The sequence below is a fragment of the Canis aureus genome, chromosome 16 (assembly GCF_053574225.1).
Source record: "Canis aureus isolate CA01 chromosome 16, VMU_Caureus_v.1.0, whole genome shotgun sequence".
Lineage (NCBI taxonomy): Eukaryota > Metazoa > Chordata > Mammalia > Carnivora > Canidae > Canis > Canis aureus.
Genome location: NC_135626.1, coordinates 45,899,644 through 45,917,589, shown reverse-complemented (window position 1 = coordinate 45,917,589; position 17,946 = coordinate 45,899,644). Strand labels below are relative to the sequence as shown.

Below are 17,946 nucleotides of genomic sequence, written 5' to 3'. Positions count from 1 at the left end.
CGGCTGAGAGCGCCCCCGGGGGCGGCGGGGGCCTGGCAGGGGGCGTAGGAGGACGCGGGAAGGGTTAAGGCCGGAGCCGGGCGCGCGGCGGGGGCGGGCGGGCGGGCGGGGCGGGCGCGGGGCGCTGTCCCTTTAAGGCGGGCGGCGCGGGCCGGCCGAGCGCGGCTGTGATTGGCGCGGCGGGATCACTGGCGGCCGAGCCCGGCCCGGGGGAGTCGGCTGGAGCCGGCTGCGCTTTGATAAGGTCCTGGCAACTCAGTAACAACCCGAGCGCCGGGAAATAAAAATAGCCGCTCGCAGCCATGGACCTCGGGGCCGCCCGGCGTCCCAGGCGCCCGTCTCCCCCGCCGAGAGCCCTGCAGTAGAAGGTGGGGGTGCGGGCGCGGCCCCCGCAGGGCCGCTTCAAAGGAAGCCCCCCCGGGCCGGGGCCGGGGCCGGGGCCGGGGCCGGGGCCGAGGTCGCGCGGGGCCGCGTCGCGGGCGCCGGGGGCGGGCGGGGGTCCGGGCGGGCCGGGGGGGCGCGGCGGGCCGACGGCCCCGGGGAGGGGCGGCAGGGGCGCGGGGGGCGGCCCGGGGCGCGGCCGGCGCGTACCTCCCTTTCAGGACCGTGCGCTCGGCTCGCGCCTTTGAAGTGCACAGTTAAATCCACGGCGCAGTTTTTGTTGGACGCGCCCGGAGGACATTTGGTGCGCGGAGTGACTGCTGGAAACAGGACCCGCGTTGAAAGCCGGGCCGGGCGGGGGCCGGAGGGGCCGGGGGCGGCCGCGGCGGGGGCGGGGGCGGGGGCGGGGGCCCACTCGGGTCTTTTGCATAAAAGGGGCGGCGGAGCGCGCCGCTCGCCCTCCCTCCCTCCCTCCCGAGGCTCCCGCTCCAGCCCCGGGGTCGTCGTCTCCCCGCGCCGCCCTCCCCCGCCGCGCGCCTCCCGATGCTCCCCGACGCCGCGACCGGCCCGGGGGGGCCCGGGGCTGCCGCCGCCAGCCGAGCCGGGGGCCGGGGCCGGGGCCCTGCCCGGGGCGCCTGCGAGGTCTCGCCGCGGAGCGCGCGCGCCGATGCCTGGTGAGTGCCGAGGCCGCGGCGGCCGGGCGGCCCGCGCGCTTTGATGTGCCGGCGGCCTTTGAAGTTGGCAGGCCGGCTATTTCGGGGCGCTCTCCGCGCGGGCGCGGCGCCCGGCGCTCCGGGGGGCTCGGCCCCGCCGCCCCGCGCGCCCGGAGCCCGGAGCCCGGGGCCCCCCTCCGCAGCCGGGCGGCGGGGCCCCCGGCGGAGAGACTTCTGCAAGTGGCGGCGGCGGCGGGGGCGGCGGGGGCGGCGGGGGCGGGTCTCGCCCCCACCCCCCGCCCCCCGCCCCCCGCCCCCCCGGGGTCGCGACGCTGCGGCCCTCACGGACGCGAGCCGGGGCGCGAGTGCGCGGGAGAGCTGCGGAAGGTGGGATGAGAGGGTGGCGGCGCCCCCCGCGCGCCCTCCCCGCCCCTCCCCCGCCTCTCCCTCCGCCCCCTCCTCCCCTCCCGCCTCTCGGCCCCCCTCCCCGCCTCCCCCCTCCCCTCCCCTCCTCTCCCCTCCCCTCCCGGCCGCCGGGCCGCGCTTAGGGGCCCCGAGCGCCGGGCCAGGCTCAGTCTGCGCGCAGGAGCGGCCCGAGCCCGGGGCGCCCGCGCCGCCCGCGTCCTCCTCCCCGCCCGGGCCCCGCGCCCCGCGCCCCGCGCCCCGTGCGGACAGGCAGGGACTCCGCGCGTCGCCATTGCTGGACCGGGCTGCCGCTTTCCGTGCCTTGGCTGCGGGCGCCTCTGCGAGCGGCGGCGCCGGGGACCGGCCCGGGCTCGAGGTGCGGCGAGCGCCCCGGGGGCTGCGGCTCCCGGCCCGGCGGCCCGAGAGGCCCCCGCCCCGGGGCTCTGGACGCGCTCGGTTGGATTTGGGCCGGGGGGGGGGGCGGGCCGGTGGGGCTCGGCGGAGATGAGAGCCCGGCCTCGGGCCGCCTTCGTCTTGCAGGTAACGGGGCCGCCCCACCTTCCCCCCGCCCGCACCCCGCCGGCTGCGGGGTCGCGCCCCATCCCCCGGCCCGCCCGGGTCGCTCCTTCCCGTGCTGGGGAGAGCGCCTTGTTTATTGGTTAGAGGAGACTTTTTCTCTTTTGGAGAAAAGACAGGATTGAGGTCAGTAGAGTTTGGGATTCTTGGCACAGGCAGTGGTAGCGTGAGACGGTTTGTGATCCGGTTCTGCAGGGCTTGCGGCTCCGGGAGGTGAGCTGGGGGCGGGGGCGGGGGCCGGGGCCAGGGGGCGGCGGGTCCCGAGGCTGCTCAGCGCCTCTCGCAAAGTTTGAAGATCAAAGTCTTGTCTGAGCGGGTGGGTTTCTGGTTCTGGGGGACGGGGGCCGCCGCGGTGTGGACTTGAGCCGGATTCTTGGCGGGAGGCGGGGGCGCAGCGGACATTTACATCTGGGTGGAGGGGGGCGCCCAGCTGGGAGCCCATTCCGCCCCTCGCTGGGCGGGCTTCTCGCTCGGCCGCGGATCTTCTGAATTTTTAAGGAGTGGGAAGGGGGAGCGCCGAGGGAGAGGGTGGGTGGGGGGAATGGGAACCAGATGCCGGGGAAGGGCACGTTTGGAGCTCGAGCTATCTGTGCGGAGCGCCGAGTGGGGAAATTTACCGAAATTGGTTTCACCTGCACACCGCCCGGCGGCTCCGAGTGCGCGTCTTTGGAGTTGATGCTGTCGTGGGGGAGGGGAGGGGAGCGGAGGGGAGCCGAGCCGAGGGGAGCCGAGCGGAGGGGAGCCGAGCCGAGCCCAGGCTGCCCTGCGTGCGCCCCGGCCGACCGGGTTTTGGAAGGTTCAGTCTTACACCTTCCAAACCCCTCCGCCCCCACCTCCCACCCTCCGTGCTCCCCGCTCACCTTCCCCGCCCCTCCCCCCCAATTGTGCAGGGAGCTCAGATTTCGCCTTTGAAAAAGCAGCGTCTGATACTTTAGATGAGCACCTCGCAGATAGCTGGGTTGCTTGATTTGAATTTGAGGAGTTGAAAAGCCTGTTTACTTTCTTGCTTTGATGTTGGGTAGATCTGGTTTTGATTAGATCAATACCCCTTTCTCTCTCCCTACCTCCCCCCTTCCTTTTCTTTCCAGAAAGGAGGCTCAGATGAGCCCCTGCTGACTTGAGAGAGAAAGAGAGACCACGCTGATTGCTGAGAGGAACTGGGGGAAGGGAACAAACAAACTCCGTCGCGAAGAACTCCCTCACCATGAGCAGTGCTGTGTTGGTGACTCGCCTCCCAGACCCCAGCAGCAGCTTCCACGAGGATGCCCCCCGACCCCCGGTTCCGGGGGAGGAAGGGGAGACCCCGCCGTGCCAGCCCGGGCTAGGAAAGGGTCAGGTCACCAAACCCATGCCCGTGTCCTCCAACGCCAGGCGCAATGAGGATGGGTTGGGGGAGCCCGAGGGGCGGGCGTCCCCGGATTCCCCTCTGACCCGGTGGACCAAGTCCTTGCACTCCTTGTTGGGCGATCAAGATGGTGCTTATCTCTTCCGCACTTTCCTGGAGAGGGACAAATGCGTGGATACCTTAGACTTCTGGTTTGCCTGCAACGGATTCAGGCAGATGAACCTGAAGGATACCAAAACTTTACGAGTAGCCAAAGCGATCTACAAAAGGTACATCGAGAACAACAGCATTGTCTCCAAGCAGCTGAAGCCTGCCACCAAAACCTACATAAGAGATGGCATCAAGAAGCAGCAGATTGATTCCATCATGTTTGACCAGGCACAGACTGAGATCCAGTCGGTGATGGAAGAAAATGCCTACCAGATGTTTTTGACTTCTGATATATACCTCGAATATGTGAGGAGTGGGGGAGAAAACACAGCTTACATGAGTAACGGGGGACTGGGCAGCCTCAAGGTCGTGTGTGGCTATCTCCCCACCTTGAATGAGGAAGAGGAGTGGGCTTGTGCGGACTTCAAGTGCAAACTGTCACCCACCGTGGTTGGCCTGTCCAGCAAAACCCTGAGGGCGACGGCGAATGTGAGGTCCACGGAGACTGTTGAAAATGGATACAGGTAAGACTTGGGCCGTCTGGGGAGGGGGCCCGGGAGGGCTGGGTGGACTCGGCAGATGTTTCGAGTTAAGTGGGGGGGCGGATGGTGGGATGGATGTGCTGCAGAGGCTGACAAAGGTCTGTTGAGAGCTAGGACCGCTGGCCACGGAGCCTTTGATCTTGGCTTGTCGTTGTTTAAAGTGGGGAGAAGTGCTGCAGACACAGCTAAATCTAAACCTGCAGTCTTCCAGGACTCACTTCAAACAGTGGCAAGCAGTATTCATTAATGCGGGTTACTTATTAGCCTGGACCAGTCTTAGAAGGCTGAGAGAGAGAGAGAGAGAGAGAGGATAGCAGCTTTTGATGCCTCTGAGTCACCGAATACACTAAGCACCGGTTTTGGAGGGGTCATTCACCACTAATCAGGAGAGAGGAATTAATGTGGCTTGGGAGGCAGCTGGGTTGTGGAGGCAGGAATATCGTGCGCACCCATTGGACGTGGGGGTAAGTGGGATCTTTTGAACTCCTCTGTTAAGAGCCAGCAATTGGCCTAACCGCTGAGGTGGTGGTTCTCTTTGTAGAATTCGGCACGGAACCCTCCTAACTGGGGGAGGTCCTGTGACTTTCCTGAATATAGGACCTCTGAGCTTTAGGCTCTGCTGGTATATTAATCTAGGTTTTAAATGCTTGCAGCCTGGGGTCAGGCCTCCATGGACGGTTGTGCGGCTTAGTGCTGGCGGAGAAGAGTCGTGGACAGAGGGGACGGGCCCCTGAAGTACTTTCCCTTTTTGAGGCTTCAAAGATCAACAGCCCTTTACGGAATGGCCAAGCCTTAAGATTCTTGACCTTTGGCAGCAATTTCAGACCTCCTGCTAGAATGAGTTTTTCAGTGCCTCTCCCTCCCTCCCCCTCCAGATACCCAAAATGAAGCTCTCTTTTCTAGATCCTTGTTGTTGGCATGCAGTGGAGAGGGGAGCACTTGATTGCTGTCTGCATGGCTTAGCTTGCTGCCCCTCCTGTGTTTTCCTTCGCGTGTTTGGGACCGGGGATGCACTCTGATGGCTGCCTCTGTGGAGATTGCCGTCTCCCTGTAGGGTAGGGTGTCCAGTGTCCGGCAGTAGCTAGAGGGGCAGGGGAGTCGGGTCTGAGCCTGATCGAGGGGTGATTGAGAGGTGATTGAGAGGTGGCGGAGAGTGGACTTTTTCACTGGGAGCGAAGAGCTTAGGCTCTGACCACCAGAGGGCGCTCCTGCAGCCCCCGGAGCTGCTTTACCGGATCTCAGACATCTGGTCTACACCTAAGTGGAACTGGATTGGCTTTTGAGAGGAAGCATAGGATCACGTGAAAGGAGTTGTTTCAGCATCTTTAAGCTGATGGTTTCAGATTGTTCTGGGGAAGATACTAGATCGGGCCTCTGTGCCTGGGCAGTCACCCGGCGGCACCTGCTGCTACCGCCCCGGTGCATTAGATGCACATTCTGGTAAATCTGTGCTGGTCTCCTTGCTCTCCGGTTTTGGCAGCTGTAGCGGAGACTACTTAAGTCCTGTGGTAAGGCTGCTTCTCCAGGGGCTTTCCGACAGTGGAGCTTCTGTGTCTTCCCAGCATCAGGACCTGAGCGTCCCTTCTGTAAACAGCACCGCGTGTGGTTTGTGTGTGGTTTGGGATGGCACCCGGAAGAAAGTGCTCCCAGGCAGGACCCTGCTGCGACCCCTCCCCTTTGTGGGTGGGCAGGAGAGAGCCAGCCTGTGAGTGCCCCTCCTTCCAAAGGCCTCCCCTGGGATTTTACCAGGATTAAACTTTCTAGAGATGACTCTTGTGAAGCTCTTGAGATCCTGGGAGCAGGGACCAAAGATCCCTTGTGTTTCCAGTGCTTGCCTTCCTGGTTGTGAGCTGTGGGCACGTTTGATCCATATAGCTAACACCTTTTCACCTGTCCCTGGAGTTGCTACGCTCTGTGTGTGTTTCCTCCCACTGTTGGGTTGAAATGAAGTGTTTTACCTGGACTCCCCGAAGCCCACACGTCTTAACTGGGCATCATCACAGATAACTTAAGACCTATCTCATTTCGTTTTGACACGCAAGCTCTTCAGGTGTACCTATGGTGTATTGGGAGGTGTCCCAAATTATTCCAAGGCCCAGCTTCCAGCCCTGTTCACTCATCACTACCTGAGGGTTCCCAGATGTCCTCCTGTACAATGATAGGGCACCATCCCTTCTGTTCATGTCTTACATTGCTGTTGGGATCAAGATAATAGACCAGAAAGCCCTTTGTAAAGGGAAATGTTCCCAACTCTCGCAAAGCATTAGCATTCGAATCCTTGAATCATGATAAGGAGTGGATTTGTGAAAAGGGTGACCAGGTTAGGATACCGCTTTCGGAGAGTGACTCTGGGCTTCTAGATTCACTGTAAAGTTGGAGAGTAGTCCCCACCCCCAACTCCACCCCCCTGAAGTCTGTCTTTTCAGCCAGTTCTTGGGATGTAGGGATCCTGTCCAACTCTTTCAAGCCCGCCTCCCCTTCCAGTAGGCTCACTCATCAAGCAAGGTACGTGGCAGATGGGATGGGCTTCAGAAGCCAGTGACATGAATGAAACCGACAACTCGAGCCCTGCTGAGGGGTCCGCCTGCCTTCGCTGTTGAGGAGCAGCCTTGGCAGCTGGGTGCCAAGAGCGCTGGCTCGTCTTCCAAGCCCTGTGTTTACCTTGGTCACTCAGCGGAGGCCTCCTTTCTAATGACTTGTTTGTGTCCTCACTGATTTGGTGTCAGGTTTAATATAAATAGTTGGAACGGAAGAGCAGGAATTATTCTCAGAGGGAAGGACTCTGGTTTGTGAGTGCTTGAGTGGGCTGCCTGGGCTTTTGATGGTCTCTATAAATAACTTTGAGCAAGAGTGACCGGTTGGTGGAAGCACGTGTAAAAGCCCCACTGCGCAGACACTCGCGTGCACGCACATACACACACACACACACACACACACACACACAGTGTTGAGGTGTGTGTAGAGGGGCTGTGGGATTAGGAGCTCAGCCCAGCATTTATTTTGGGAAGGACACAGTGTTGGGCTCACAGAGTGCTCCCTTGTGTCCTTCCCCGTCTGCCCTGGCACTGGGGCCATCCTGTGCCAGCTGGGTCTCCTCTGTCTCCCATTGGACCCTCTCCTCTGGCCTCCCTTAAAAATAAGTCAGGCCTAGCAGATGGCCCTCTGCTGGCTCCAAGTGCTTCCTGTTCTCTGAAAGAACTCGCTGATGAGGCCCGTTTTTGTGCGAAGCCACTGGAATCAAGCTTGGCTTCAATTATCAAAGAAAATGATGCCATAGGAAAGATATGCTGGAAGCAGTAGCCTCCAGTTAGAGGCTGGAATCTCTGATGAAGGCAGTTTGCTGAGACACACTTGTAGAAGTCCGCCTCTCCGAATGGCTCAGCCACCCAGTGCTAGGCCCCTCCCTGAGCACCCCCTGCTCTTGCCTTAGCAAACTGCCCTTTGGGCGGTGACTTGGTGAGTACATGGTCAGAGGGCTTGTGGAAAGCCCTAAACGCACAGCTTTCGAAGCAAATACTTTTTTAAGTTGCATTGTTTTGAGAGGAGATCCAGAAGGAGGCCCCAAAGGTCAGGTCTGTTGTGACGCCTGGATGGCAGCTTTGCCCTGCTGTATGGGGAGGGGGCAGGGGCCACAGCACTGGCATCTAGATAAGAGATAAGAGTAAGCTGGGGAGGGAAAAAAAAAAAAAAAAGCCAGCAAACAATTTCCCTTCCCTTAAGGTCCCAGGAGACTGTGCTACCTGACGGCTGAAAGCCCTTTGCACACGCAAGCTTCGAGCGGAGGTCCGTGGATGCACTCCCAGTGCAAAATCTGTACCATAGGCCTCTGCTCTCTGTAGGAATTTAAAATCCTTGCAGTAACTGTGAGAGCACAGCAGCCCCGAGAAATAATCAAAGCATCTGGGTACAATTACTGTAGCGTGGTCGAGTTTCTTTCTTTCTTTTCTTTTTCTTTCTTTCTTTCTTTCTTTCTTTCTTTCTTTCTTTCTTTCTTTCAGATTCAAGAAAAGAACTCTAATCCACTCTTAAAATCATGTGGCGATTTTGACAACATTCTGGGTTCTTAAAAATTAAGTTTCTGTCTCTCCTCCACAACCCTGCTCCTTCCTCGTCTTCGTCCCCCCCCCCCCCCCCTTATGATTGCAGGAAAATCCAAATACTTTCCTGCAGTCAAGTGAGCTAAGGGCAGTATAGTCCATGTTTGATTACTGGTCGCACAGGAGCCCTCTATTTTGGAAGCGAGGGAGGACAAGTTTATTTTGGGATCCGTGTGTTTTGTGATCTACTCCAAGGAGTGCAAAGCCGTGAGCACACATGGGATTTGGGGAGGGAGGAGGGATTTCTATTGAGTCATTTGCTCCCTGTAGAGGTTGACTTCAGGACATTGTCACTGAGTTAATGCCACAGGGACAGAGCGGTGGAGTCAGAGAGAGTGTCTGAATGCTCTTTAGGGCTCTGTGGGCTCTTTTGATCTTGCACTAATGCCTCTTAGACTAAAATACTTTTCAGCAACCCCATCAGATGGCCCTCAGGTCTTTTAAGGAAGTTCAGCAAAGGCTAGAATTTCTGCCATGCTCGGCCAGCTGGGGAGGCCAGCTGGGGAGACACAGAGAAGACCGATCTGGTCCTTGCCCTCATGGAGCTTACAGTCTGGTTGCACAGGACAGGCATTCATCATGTAGACACACCAGCGCCGCGTGACTACGAGTCATGCTAAATTCCGCAGAAGAAAGAAGGGCCACGACAGCTCTGTTCTCCTCGGCAGCTGGTTTGGGGGGGGGTATTACTAATATCTCTCCAAATCACAGTGCCCTGGTTCTTCAGAGAACATAAGAACTTTGTGCTGATGGCCACATTTGAACCATGTATTTTTTAGGTGGGGACCCTACGTCCATGGAGGCGGTGACTCGACTGTGGTCACCTGCTGGCTGGGAGCCAAGTCAGCACCAGCTCTTGACCTCTCGATTCCCGTTCCCTATCCAGGGCTTAGAGCACTTTCCTACCACTGGGTTTCTGAAAGCTAGGAGGGGACCCTGAAGAGGTGTCTTCGTCTGCCCTGCTTTGAGGCAGTAGCCATGTCTAAGCACTTGAGAGAGGAGGGAACTTTGGATTGTTTTAAGCACTTGGATGAGTCTATAGCCCCATACACTCCAGGGCTCTAGTTGGACCAAGTAGGAAGTGCTTTCTATGGACTTAAAAGTCCATTTCCTCTTGTCCTGCCTTTACTGGCAGTGCCAGACACAGCCATCCTCTCCTCTCTTTTGACTTCCCTTATCAACTAGGAAACTCTTTTACTCAATCATCTCTCCTCCAAGAAAAGTCATCTGCCTTTCCTTTGCTCCCACTCGTACTCTCTCTCCAGCCTTGGTGTCTCCAAATGCCATATTGAGGACACGAGACCGCAGCTGAGGCATGGAGGGCCTTACCGTCCTCATGTAATCATCGCCGCATATCCTGGGAGGTGGGGAGACTTCTTGTCCTCTACCGATGGGAGGACAGAGCCTGTGCCTCAATGACAGCTCAGGGTCACCCGGTCCAAGATACTCAGCGGGTTCAAGTATGCCATTCCTCATTTGCACTTTCTGGTCAGTTCTGCATCCACGTACTGTTTCCAAGATGTGGCCTTATGTTCCATTCCAGCTTGATAGAGCAGAATCATGGTTCCCACTGACGCTGAGCCCTCTAGGAGTCTGGATGTGGGTTCCCTGTGGCCACATCCCCAGCCAAGTGGCCTCCAATGAGGCTTTTGGCCCCTACCTAGGGCTCTGGGCCCCCTGCCCTGGTTGTGAGGCTATAAGGTGACTGAGCAGTAGACACTCCTTGAGCACCTACTGTGTGCGCCAAACAGCACACCTCTACTAAGCGCTCAGTCTTTGGCAACTTGGTTTTTATTCACATTTCTAAACTAAAGATGCTGCCTTTGGTTCATTCTGGCTCTAGAATGTTTGGACTCTGGACATAGCCTTAGCAGCAGGGCCTGCCTGTTAACCATCTTTCCCATCGCAGCCGCCCCTGCTTAGGGTCTGACACCAGACTGTGGCCACAGCTCCTGCCCGCACCCCACCCTCCCTCAGTCCAATGTGGTGGCACAGCCTGGGTCATGCATGCCGCCAGAACTTTTCAAACCCTCGAGGCTGGTCTTTGTATTAGGCAAAAAGAGTTTGGTTGAGAGCCAAACAAATCAGTGTCACGCAGGTGATGTCTGGCTCTGACCCCAGGCAGGCTGGTGAGGTGGGCCCAGAGCTCCTCCTCCCCTCGGGGGCTGCGAGCACAGGATGGTGTGATGTGTGTGAACATGTGCCCCTCTTTGTGAGCCTGTGCCAACACTGTGCCTCCCCTGGGGCACCCCCCTGTTAATGGGGACCAGGCCACTGGTGCCAGGAGACCAGGGACTCTGGTGGGGCCAATCCAGAGCCTGCAACGGTGCCACACACATAGGAGGTGAACAGGAGCTGGGTGATGGCACGCAGGGACTGCTTTGACCTTTCAAGAGACCCTTTCATCTGCCATCCCCCAAGGCCATCCTTATAGAGATCTGAGCAATGGCCTGATGGAGTCAGTTCTCTCCTCTGGGCCTTCCCCTTCTCCCCCAGTTGATTCCTTTGCTGTTGGCTTAGACTTGGTGGGCCCAATGGAGGGTGCCAGGGTCTGTCAAGGGGGCCTTTTGCAGGCCCCTTCCTGCAGCCCGCTGCCCACTGTGGCTCCTTCCTCCTTCTCCCCTCACTTAGGAGGAATGCAACCCAGCAGGGGACAGACACACTGGTTGTTCTGAGAGGAGATCAAGAGGGCAGGGTGGGGAGGCAGAGGCCACTGAAACAAAGGGCAGGAGACACCAGAGGAGGGGCCCGGACCTTCCTTTGAAACAGCTGTGCTGCTCATTTTAATCCTGTGGTCTTGGTCTTAGCCGGGCTGCCGGTGGGGGAGGGCACAGCAGGGCCCGGCTCCAGGGGTGGGGTGTGGGGGGTGGAAGTCCTGAACGTTGTCTTGAGCTTTTCCATCCCATCCGCCCAGTGTGCTGGGCCCAGGGTTGAGATGAGTGGGCTGTGCTAGGTCCTTGGCTGCTTGAATCTCGGAGCTATGCTAACAGACCCGGGATAGGGAGCTTGGATGCGTACGACATCTTGGGGCCCGAAAACTGTGTTCTTCCAGTGCAGGCTTGGACGTGGCCGTGGGAGGGAGAAGACCCTTCCCCTCTACAGACGTTTTCTCCTCTTTCATGTGATAGCCTCCCCCCTAGTGCAGAGTCCTGTGCCTTCCTCTTTCGGAGGGTGTGTTTAGCACTTTGTAGGATCCCCAGGGCTGCTCAAGGCTTCCTCTGTTCCTGGCAGACCTGCCCTTGGCAGCAGACGAACCCAGCCCGCTTTCTCCCCAGGGCTGGCTGGTGGCTCACCTGTCTTCCCTAAGTGGCCCCTGCTGTCTGCCCGGATGTGCAACCGGCCCGGGCAGCAGGTTGGCTTGAGCACGTGGCGGGCTGGTGCGTCCCGGGGTTGCCTGGTTACGGGGGGTGTCTGGTGCGAGGTCATGATGCGCTGCCCTTGTACTTTTCCCACAGGTCCTTCAAGAGGAGCGATCCCGTTAATCCATACCACGTAGGTTCTGGCTATGTCTTCGCGCCAGCTACCAGCGCCAATGATAGTGAGATCTCCAGCGATGCGCTGACGGATGACTCCATGTCCATGACGGACAGCAGCGTGTAAGTATCCTGCTGGCCCCACCGTGGACGTGGTTGGCAGCGTGGCCCGCTGGGCCAGCGGCACAGTCCTCAGCCGGCCTCAGCTGCCTTTGCAAACCCCGTCTCTGTGTGTGGACACTTGCGTGGTAGGCGGGGAGTGTGCAGGTGCCGGTGCTGGTGTGTGTGTGGGGGAAGGGTGGAGTGGGGGAGGGGGTGTGTTAAGCCTTGAGCCTTGAAGGCCCGTCAAGTTGCTAGAAAACTAAAATACGGTAGAAGGTTGAGATGATCATCTTGAGTTTAAAAGCCCATCTGGAACACCTGGGTGGCTCAGCAGTTAAGCATCTGCCTTCAGCTCAGGGTGTGATCCTGGGGTCCCTGGATCGAATCCCGCATCGGGCTTCCTGCATGGAGCCTGCTTCTCCCTCTGCCTGTGTCTCTGCCTCTCCCTCTCTCTGTGTCTCTCATGAATAAATAGATAAAAATCTTAAAAAAAAAAAAAAAAAAGGAAAAAGAAAGAAAGAAACCCATCTTCTGGCTGTCCTTTTGCCTTTCTTCCCTGGGTAGAAGTGCTGGGCTGCTCTTGGAACCCGGTGTCCAGTCTGCAGAACCAGCAGCGGGGAGCAGGGTTTGTGTGTGGGTGTGTTCACTGTTTTCTGAAGGAAAAAGCATTGAAGGTGAGACTCAGAAAGCCAGAGGTCTCTCAGGGTCCACCATATGTGCTGTCCCCTCATGGATGTGTTCGCTGGACGTTGTTCAGTTCACTAAGTGTTGGCAGGTGCCTTGTCTGTGTCAGGTTCTACCCCTGAGTGGGGCTTGTCTCCAGTCACCTGATCTTGGATCTTTTGACGATGAATGCATCCGGCATAGTAGGAGTTTGTTCCTTTTTTTTAAAAAAAGCTGGGGGTGGGGATCTCTGGGTGGCTCAGCGGTTTGGCGCCTGCCTTCGGCCCAGGGCGTGATCCTAGAGTCCTGAGATCGAGTCCCACGTCGGGATCCCTGCAGGGAGCCTGCTTCTCCCTCTGCGTGTGTCTCTGCCTTTCTCTCCCTGTCTCTGTATATCTCATGAATAAAGAAAATCTTAAAAAAAGAGAGAGAGATAAGAAAGAATTTATTATTGAAGGATATTGAAGGATAGTTGACACAATGTTCTATTCGATTCAGGTGTGCAGCATAGCGAATCCACATTTCTGCACGTTACTCAGTGCTCAGCACAATAAGCGTAGTCCCCACCTGTCACCACACAGTGTTGTTTCAGAGCGACCGGTGATAGTGCCCATGCTGTACTCTTCATCTCTGCAACCTCCTTACTGTGTTCCTGGAGGCTTGTACCTCTTCATGCTCTTCACCTATTTTGTGCATCCCCGCCATCCACCTCGGTTTGTTTCTTCGCTTTCTGAAAACAATCCAAGTCATCTGCGTGGTAGGTCTGATGAGGTCGGCAGGCCATCCGGTGGGGTCACAATTTGCATCAAAAGTCATTCAGAGTCACGCAGTGGTGATCTCTGAGTGGAGAAAAGCCATTCTCTGTGTCTCCTTGCAGGCTGTGTGTATGTGTGTGTTGAGCTGGGTATCCCCATCTCTTGCCATCCTTTGAGGTTCTGATTCGGGAGGTTCAAGGGAGGTGGAGCATGGGATTGGGCAAAACTTTCAAGAGCTCACCCAACTTCCACTGGAGAATTAACCATTCCAGAAAGGGTCTTTGAAGCCTTCCCACAAGTTGGGATCTCTTTTGATAAGGGGACAGTTTTGAAAGGCAAACCCACTGAGCTGTGTATTAGGACATATGTAGAGTTTGTTCATTTTACCATCTTAAAACTGGACCATCTCTTCTTCCAGTTTGTTTGAAATGATCTGGTTTCTTCTGGCCAGTGTCCTGTTTTTTGGCCTGTGGCATGGAGCCAGTTGGAAGGGAAGTTGATGAAGTTGGTTTGGGAATCCACTATTGGTTTTCCTCATGTTACCTCTGATTCCCTGTTAGTAAAGGGAGAGAGAGCCACAAGGTGACAGGTTCCATTTTAATAAAAGAAGAGCATTTTGGCATTAGTGAAATTAGAATAAGAGACACACATCTTTCATCCAGCATGGAGAAATGAGGGCTTCCACGGAAGCTAGTTTTTTATCCCAACTCCACATACTTGAGAAAAATGACCTTTTGATGGTCACAGTCCTTAAAATAATACGTTTTTGTTCTATTTTTATTGAATGGTATCAGGCATAATTTATTGCTTGATCTCAACCATTGGTATCAAGATCTGTTTTCCTACCATGTAGGGTAGGAGGCCATGTCAGGCTCTCTGCCCCCCACATACATGCTGGCAGTGCCCCCACTTTTTGAAAATGGTTGTTCTTTTTTTCTCTTGGTCATTCTGCCTGCTGTCCTATCTCACTCCCATCTCTGTGCTTGCTTCTAGCAACATCACTCCTTCAGCTTTCATTTGTGGATTGCGTGAGGGAGGAGTCTTAGCCTATTGAGTAAAAGGAGAGAAAGTTGGGTTGGAATGAGGGCGTTGAGTGAATCTCCCAAATCAAATGTAGTTGACACTGTAAGGCTTCTGTTTGGTGTTTTTAGAGACTGTTTTTGGCTGGCTTTCTGCCCTTGCCCGCATTTCACTCCCCACCATTGAGGTGTTGCTTTGGGGTTGTGATGAGCCGACTTGGGTGTAGTCTCCATCATGCCTGAGCCTCACAAGACCCAGTCAGAAAGGGAGGCAGTCACCTGTGACTTTCACAGTAGGGGGACAGTAGGACCCAAGGCTGGTGCAGCAGGATGGAGCTCACGTCTGAGGCCCTTGGAGAATTTCCAGCATGAGGTGTCAGTAGGACCAGTTGATGATGAGACCTTTGAGCCACTTTGAGTTTCTTTCATTTATTAGAGAACCAGGCTGCTTTCTTTTTTAATGGTTTGGGGGAGGGGTAGGAGAGAATAGATTCCAACTTCTCCCCTGCTCTCCCCATCCACCCCCCCTTCATTATTCCCTTCTTAGAAGAACTTTCTTAATTTTCTTTTTTTTTTTAGAGGTGACTTTAACATTCTCAGCCTTCCTGCTTCAGCTAAGGCACTCGTGGACTTGGAGTACCGCCTAGGCCCTGTCCAGGATCAGAGGAGTAACCTTTGCCAGTCAGCTCTTCTAGGTAGCCAGGCTACCTAGCTGTAGCCAGTAAAGTCCACTTGGGTCTAGAGACAGAAAAGGGCGAGCCTCTTCATGTGCACCTTTCTCTTTGGGATCCCAAGTAGGCAGGACCTCAGCGTTGTTAGCTGTTTTGGGTTGGTGGTGAGTAAACCAGGACCTCAAGACCGAGGGAAGGTTCCCAGAAGGCTGGGAGACCTGGGGCCTCAGTGTTGGGTCTGATCTGAGCCTTCTCCCAACCAAGTGGGCAAGTGATTGTCCCATGAAGCCACTGCAGCTGGACCCACGTGGGCATGTTCTTGTCACCTAGGGGCGAATTTCTCATCCGTGTAGGATCCTCCTCTCTCTGGAGTTGACAGGGCAGTTTGCCTCCTGCTGCCCACTGTGGTCTCTGGCAGGTCTCTGGGATGAGAGCCCCTGGGATGCCGGGGGTGGTCCCCGTGGGTCTCAGGCTGCCAGGTGCTTGGGGGCGGGGGGTCCCTGGGCCCTCCTGCTCTCCTGCCCCACAGGCCTGGCATGTCCTGAGCTCCCGGGCTGTGTGAGCCACTCTCTGGCTGGCCGGCCCTGGGTGTGTGTGATCTGCTGGGTGTCGGGCGGGTCACCCGGGATTCCCAGGGCTGGGATTAGACCCCTCTTCAGAGCTCTGCCAATTGTGGGCCTCGCACAGATGAGAGCGCGGAGCAGGCGAGAAATAAAGTGTGTGGGGGATGAAAAGCTGAACTGAACCGCTTTCAGCCCATTGTTCTTCTGGGGAAGCTTAGCGGGATAAGAGGGTAGCAGGCCCCTTTGAAATTTCCTTGAACAAGTGAATAGGAGCGCCCCATAAAGCATGAAAAGAGCCCTGGCTGCTTCTCCCCGTCACAATGGCCGGCGCGGGCTGCCAGGGGGGCTGCCAGGGGCTGGGGAGGGGACCCGGCCGGGGCGGGGGAGAGGGGGTCACAGGAGCCTTCAATAGACTCCAGAAGGTTGGAGTTCATTAGACACAAGCCCGGGAAGCAATCGTCTCATTTGCGACGGGACCAATTAAGTCCCGGGGGCCTTTGCAAGAGGCCGGAGTAGAAGTTGAGCGGGGCCGGCCTGCACTTGGCTGTTTCAGGGAGCCCTGCGCCGGGGGCCCGGGGGACAGCTGGCGGGGGCTGAAGCCGTCTTTGCCTTCTCCCAAAGCCCGCCACGGACTCGTGTTTCCCGCTAAGTCAAAAGCCCTGTTAAAGGTGGCCAGGGATCTGGGCCTTCATAGTAGGCCTCTGAGAAGGCTGTTTTATGAGCCTGTTACTCTGAAGCCTGCATTCACAGAAGAAATAGCTTTCTATTTTTTGGCTGGGGATGGGGAAGGTGGGAGGGGGGGCAGTTAGCTGCCAGACTCCAGCAAAGCCCTAAAGCCCTGTCCCTTGGAGTGTGGGGCGCAGAGGGTTGTCGGGCCCAGGAGGCTGCAGCCAGGGGCGGAAAACGTGGCAAGCAACGGGTTCTTCTTCGCCACCCCAGTGTGGCTTCTGTGTTCGGGGCAGCCGGGAAGCACGGAAGCTACGTCTACGTCTATGACACAGAGGGGGCGGGGGATGGGGTGGCTCTCAGTCTTCTATTTTTGTGCAAAGTTGCTCTTACGGTCAGGATCAGCCTGACAGAGAGGTCGCTTCCGCTCCGGGTGTCACAAAGCCAGCGCAAGGTGCCTCCCTCTCGGTCCATGGGAAGGGTGGCACGGGTTCCTTTGCTTATTTAGTTGTATTTCCTTCTATCTTATTCATGGGTTTACTCTGGGCACCAGGGAAGGCACCCAAGTGAAGTTCAAATCTTATCTTGCAAAACCAGGCTTTTGATCAGAGGCTGCCTCCTGAGTGGTTGCCAGATGGGAATGGGAGTGGACACGTGTGTGAGTGAGTCGGTTACTGCTAAACCTCGGGAGGACGGCGCTCAGGTTAGGCTGGGCACAGCGGAGTCCAAAGGCTAAGCTGATTGGCTCGGCTTAAATGGCAGCTAAGTGGAGTCCATGCTTCAAAAGCAGTGCTCCCCAGAAACAGCTGGGCTCAGCAGTGGGCTCGTTAGCTAAAATGCTTATAATTAAAGGGTGATGGTATAGGGACCGAAACTCGGGCACTCTGGCCCTCACCATGCTGAGCATCCAGGAGACAGACCATAAACTTCTAGAGCCTGAGTACGAAGAAGAGCCGCTCTCTTCTGGCACATGTGGCTGTTTGGAAGAAGATTCTTAGGGTGGAGAGGGTGAAGCCCTGTTTCCAAGAAGGCACCTTTTTGAGCCTCTGCAGGTTGAAATGTCTCTTCTCTGCCCTGGTCACAGGTTTCCTCTTCTGCAGTTGGCACCATCACCTGCCCTGGTGGTGGTGCTGAAATCATTTGTTCCTCTTGCCTTCCATTGGCCAGGGACCTGCTTCCCCCTCTTCCACTCTCTTTATATACTTCCCCTAATTCTCTTCTTCTGCTTTGTATGGAAAAAGCAAGGGGCATAAAAACTGATTTCCATCAGGGTGGAGAGGGGAAGAGCAGAGGCTTCTAGGGGACACCTGAAGACAGTCTAGAGGTGATGGGGACCCCCTCTAGGACTCTTGAAGCCTTGCATGTGTCATAGTGAAGTCCATGGGGTGCTTGACTCCTACCCCCCAAGATTGTCAGGCAGAAGCGTGGAGCAGAGGCCACGCACCCTTTTAAAGTCCGTGGAGGTATTGCTGGTCAGGAGAAGGGCATGGACATTGTCGTGGGGCAGTCCTAGGGCAATGGAAGTTGGTTCAGTGTGCGGCCCAATCTGGGGGACCCCCCTGGTCACCCTCACCCCACAAAGAATATAAGGCAAGAGACAATATAAGGGGATCTTCATTGTGCCTTAGGAACCACCTGGCGTGCCCCATGGCCAGGGAGTACCAAGTGGTGGGGTAGTGTGTTCCAGAATGTTCCCCACATCTTCCCTGCTTCAGTAGATCATGTGACTTCACAGGACTTTAGGAAATGGACTATCAGGAAGTTTGGCTCCTCTAGATGGGGTGGGAGGGTGGGTTGCTGAGTTTAGGACACCTGTTCTGGAGTCCAGCAGTGGCTCAAATCTGGATCCTGGGCCTACTTTGTGAATTCAGGATGAAGTTGGATT

General features: G+C 56.8%; 1 protein-coding gene across 7 annotated transcripts in view; it reads left to right on the top strand.

Annotated features, from left to right (window-relative positions):
• Positions 1 to 228: 228 nt before the first annotated feature.
• AXIN2 (axin 2) overlaps positions 229 to 17,946 on the top strand; it is a 31,067-nt gene continuing 13,349 nt past the window's right edge. For 3 of the 7 annotated variants that reach the window (XR_013354740.1, XM_077853708.1, XM_077853703.1), the window contains exons 1-3: positions 229 to 368; positions 3,104 to 4,034; positions 11,605 to 11,745. Coding sequence is in view for 6 of the 7 variants with exons in the window: in XM_077853708.1 (XP_077709834.1) it covers positions 3,220 to 4,034; positions 11,605 to 11,745 (956 nt within the window). In the remaining variant the exon portion in view is untranslated. Of the gene's footprint in view, positions 369 to 948; positions 1,056 to 1,857; positions 1,980 to 2,025; positions 2,229 to 2,568; positions 4,035 to 11,604; positions 11,746 to 17,946 lie in introns of those variants that run through there. The other 4 variants (XM_077853705.1, XM_077853706.1, XM_077853707.1 and 1 more) reach the window with 4 other exon arrangements.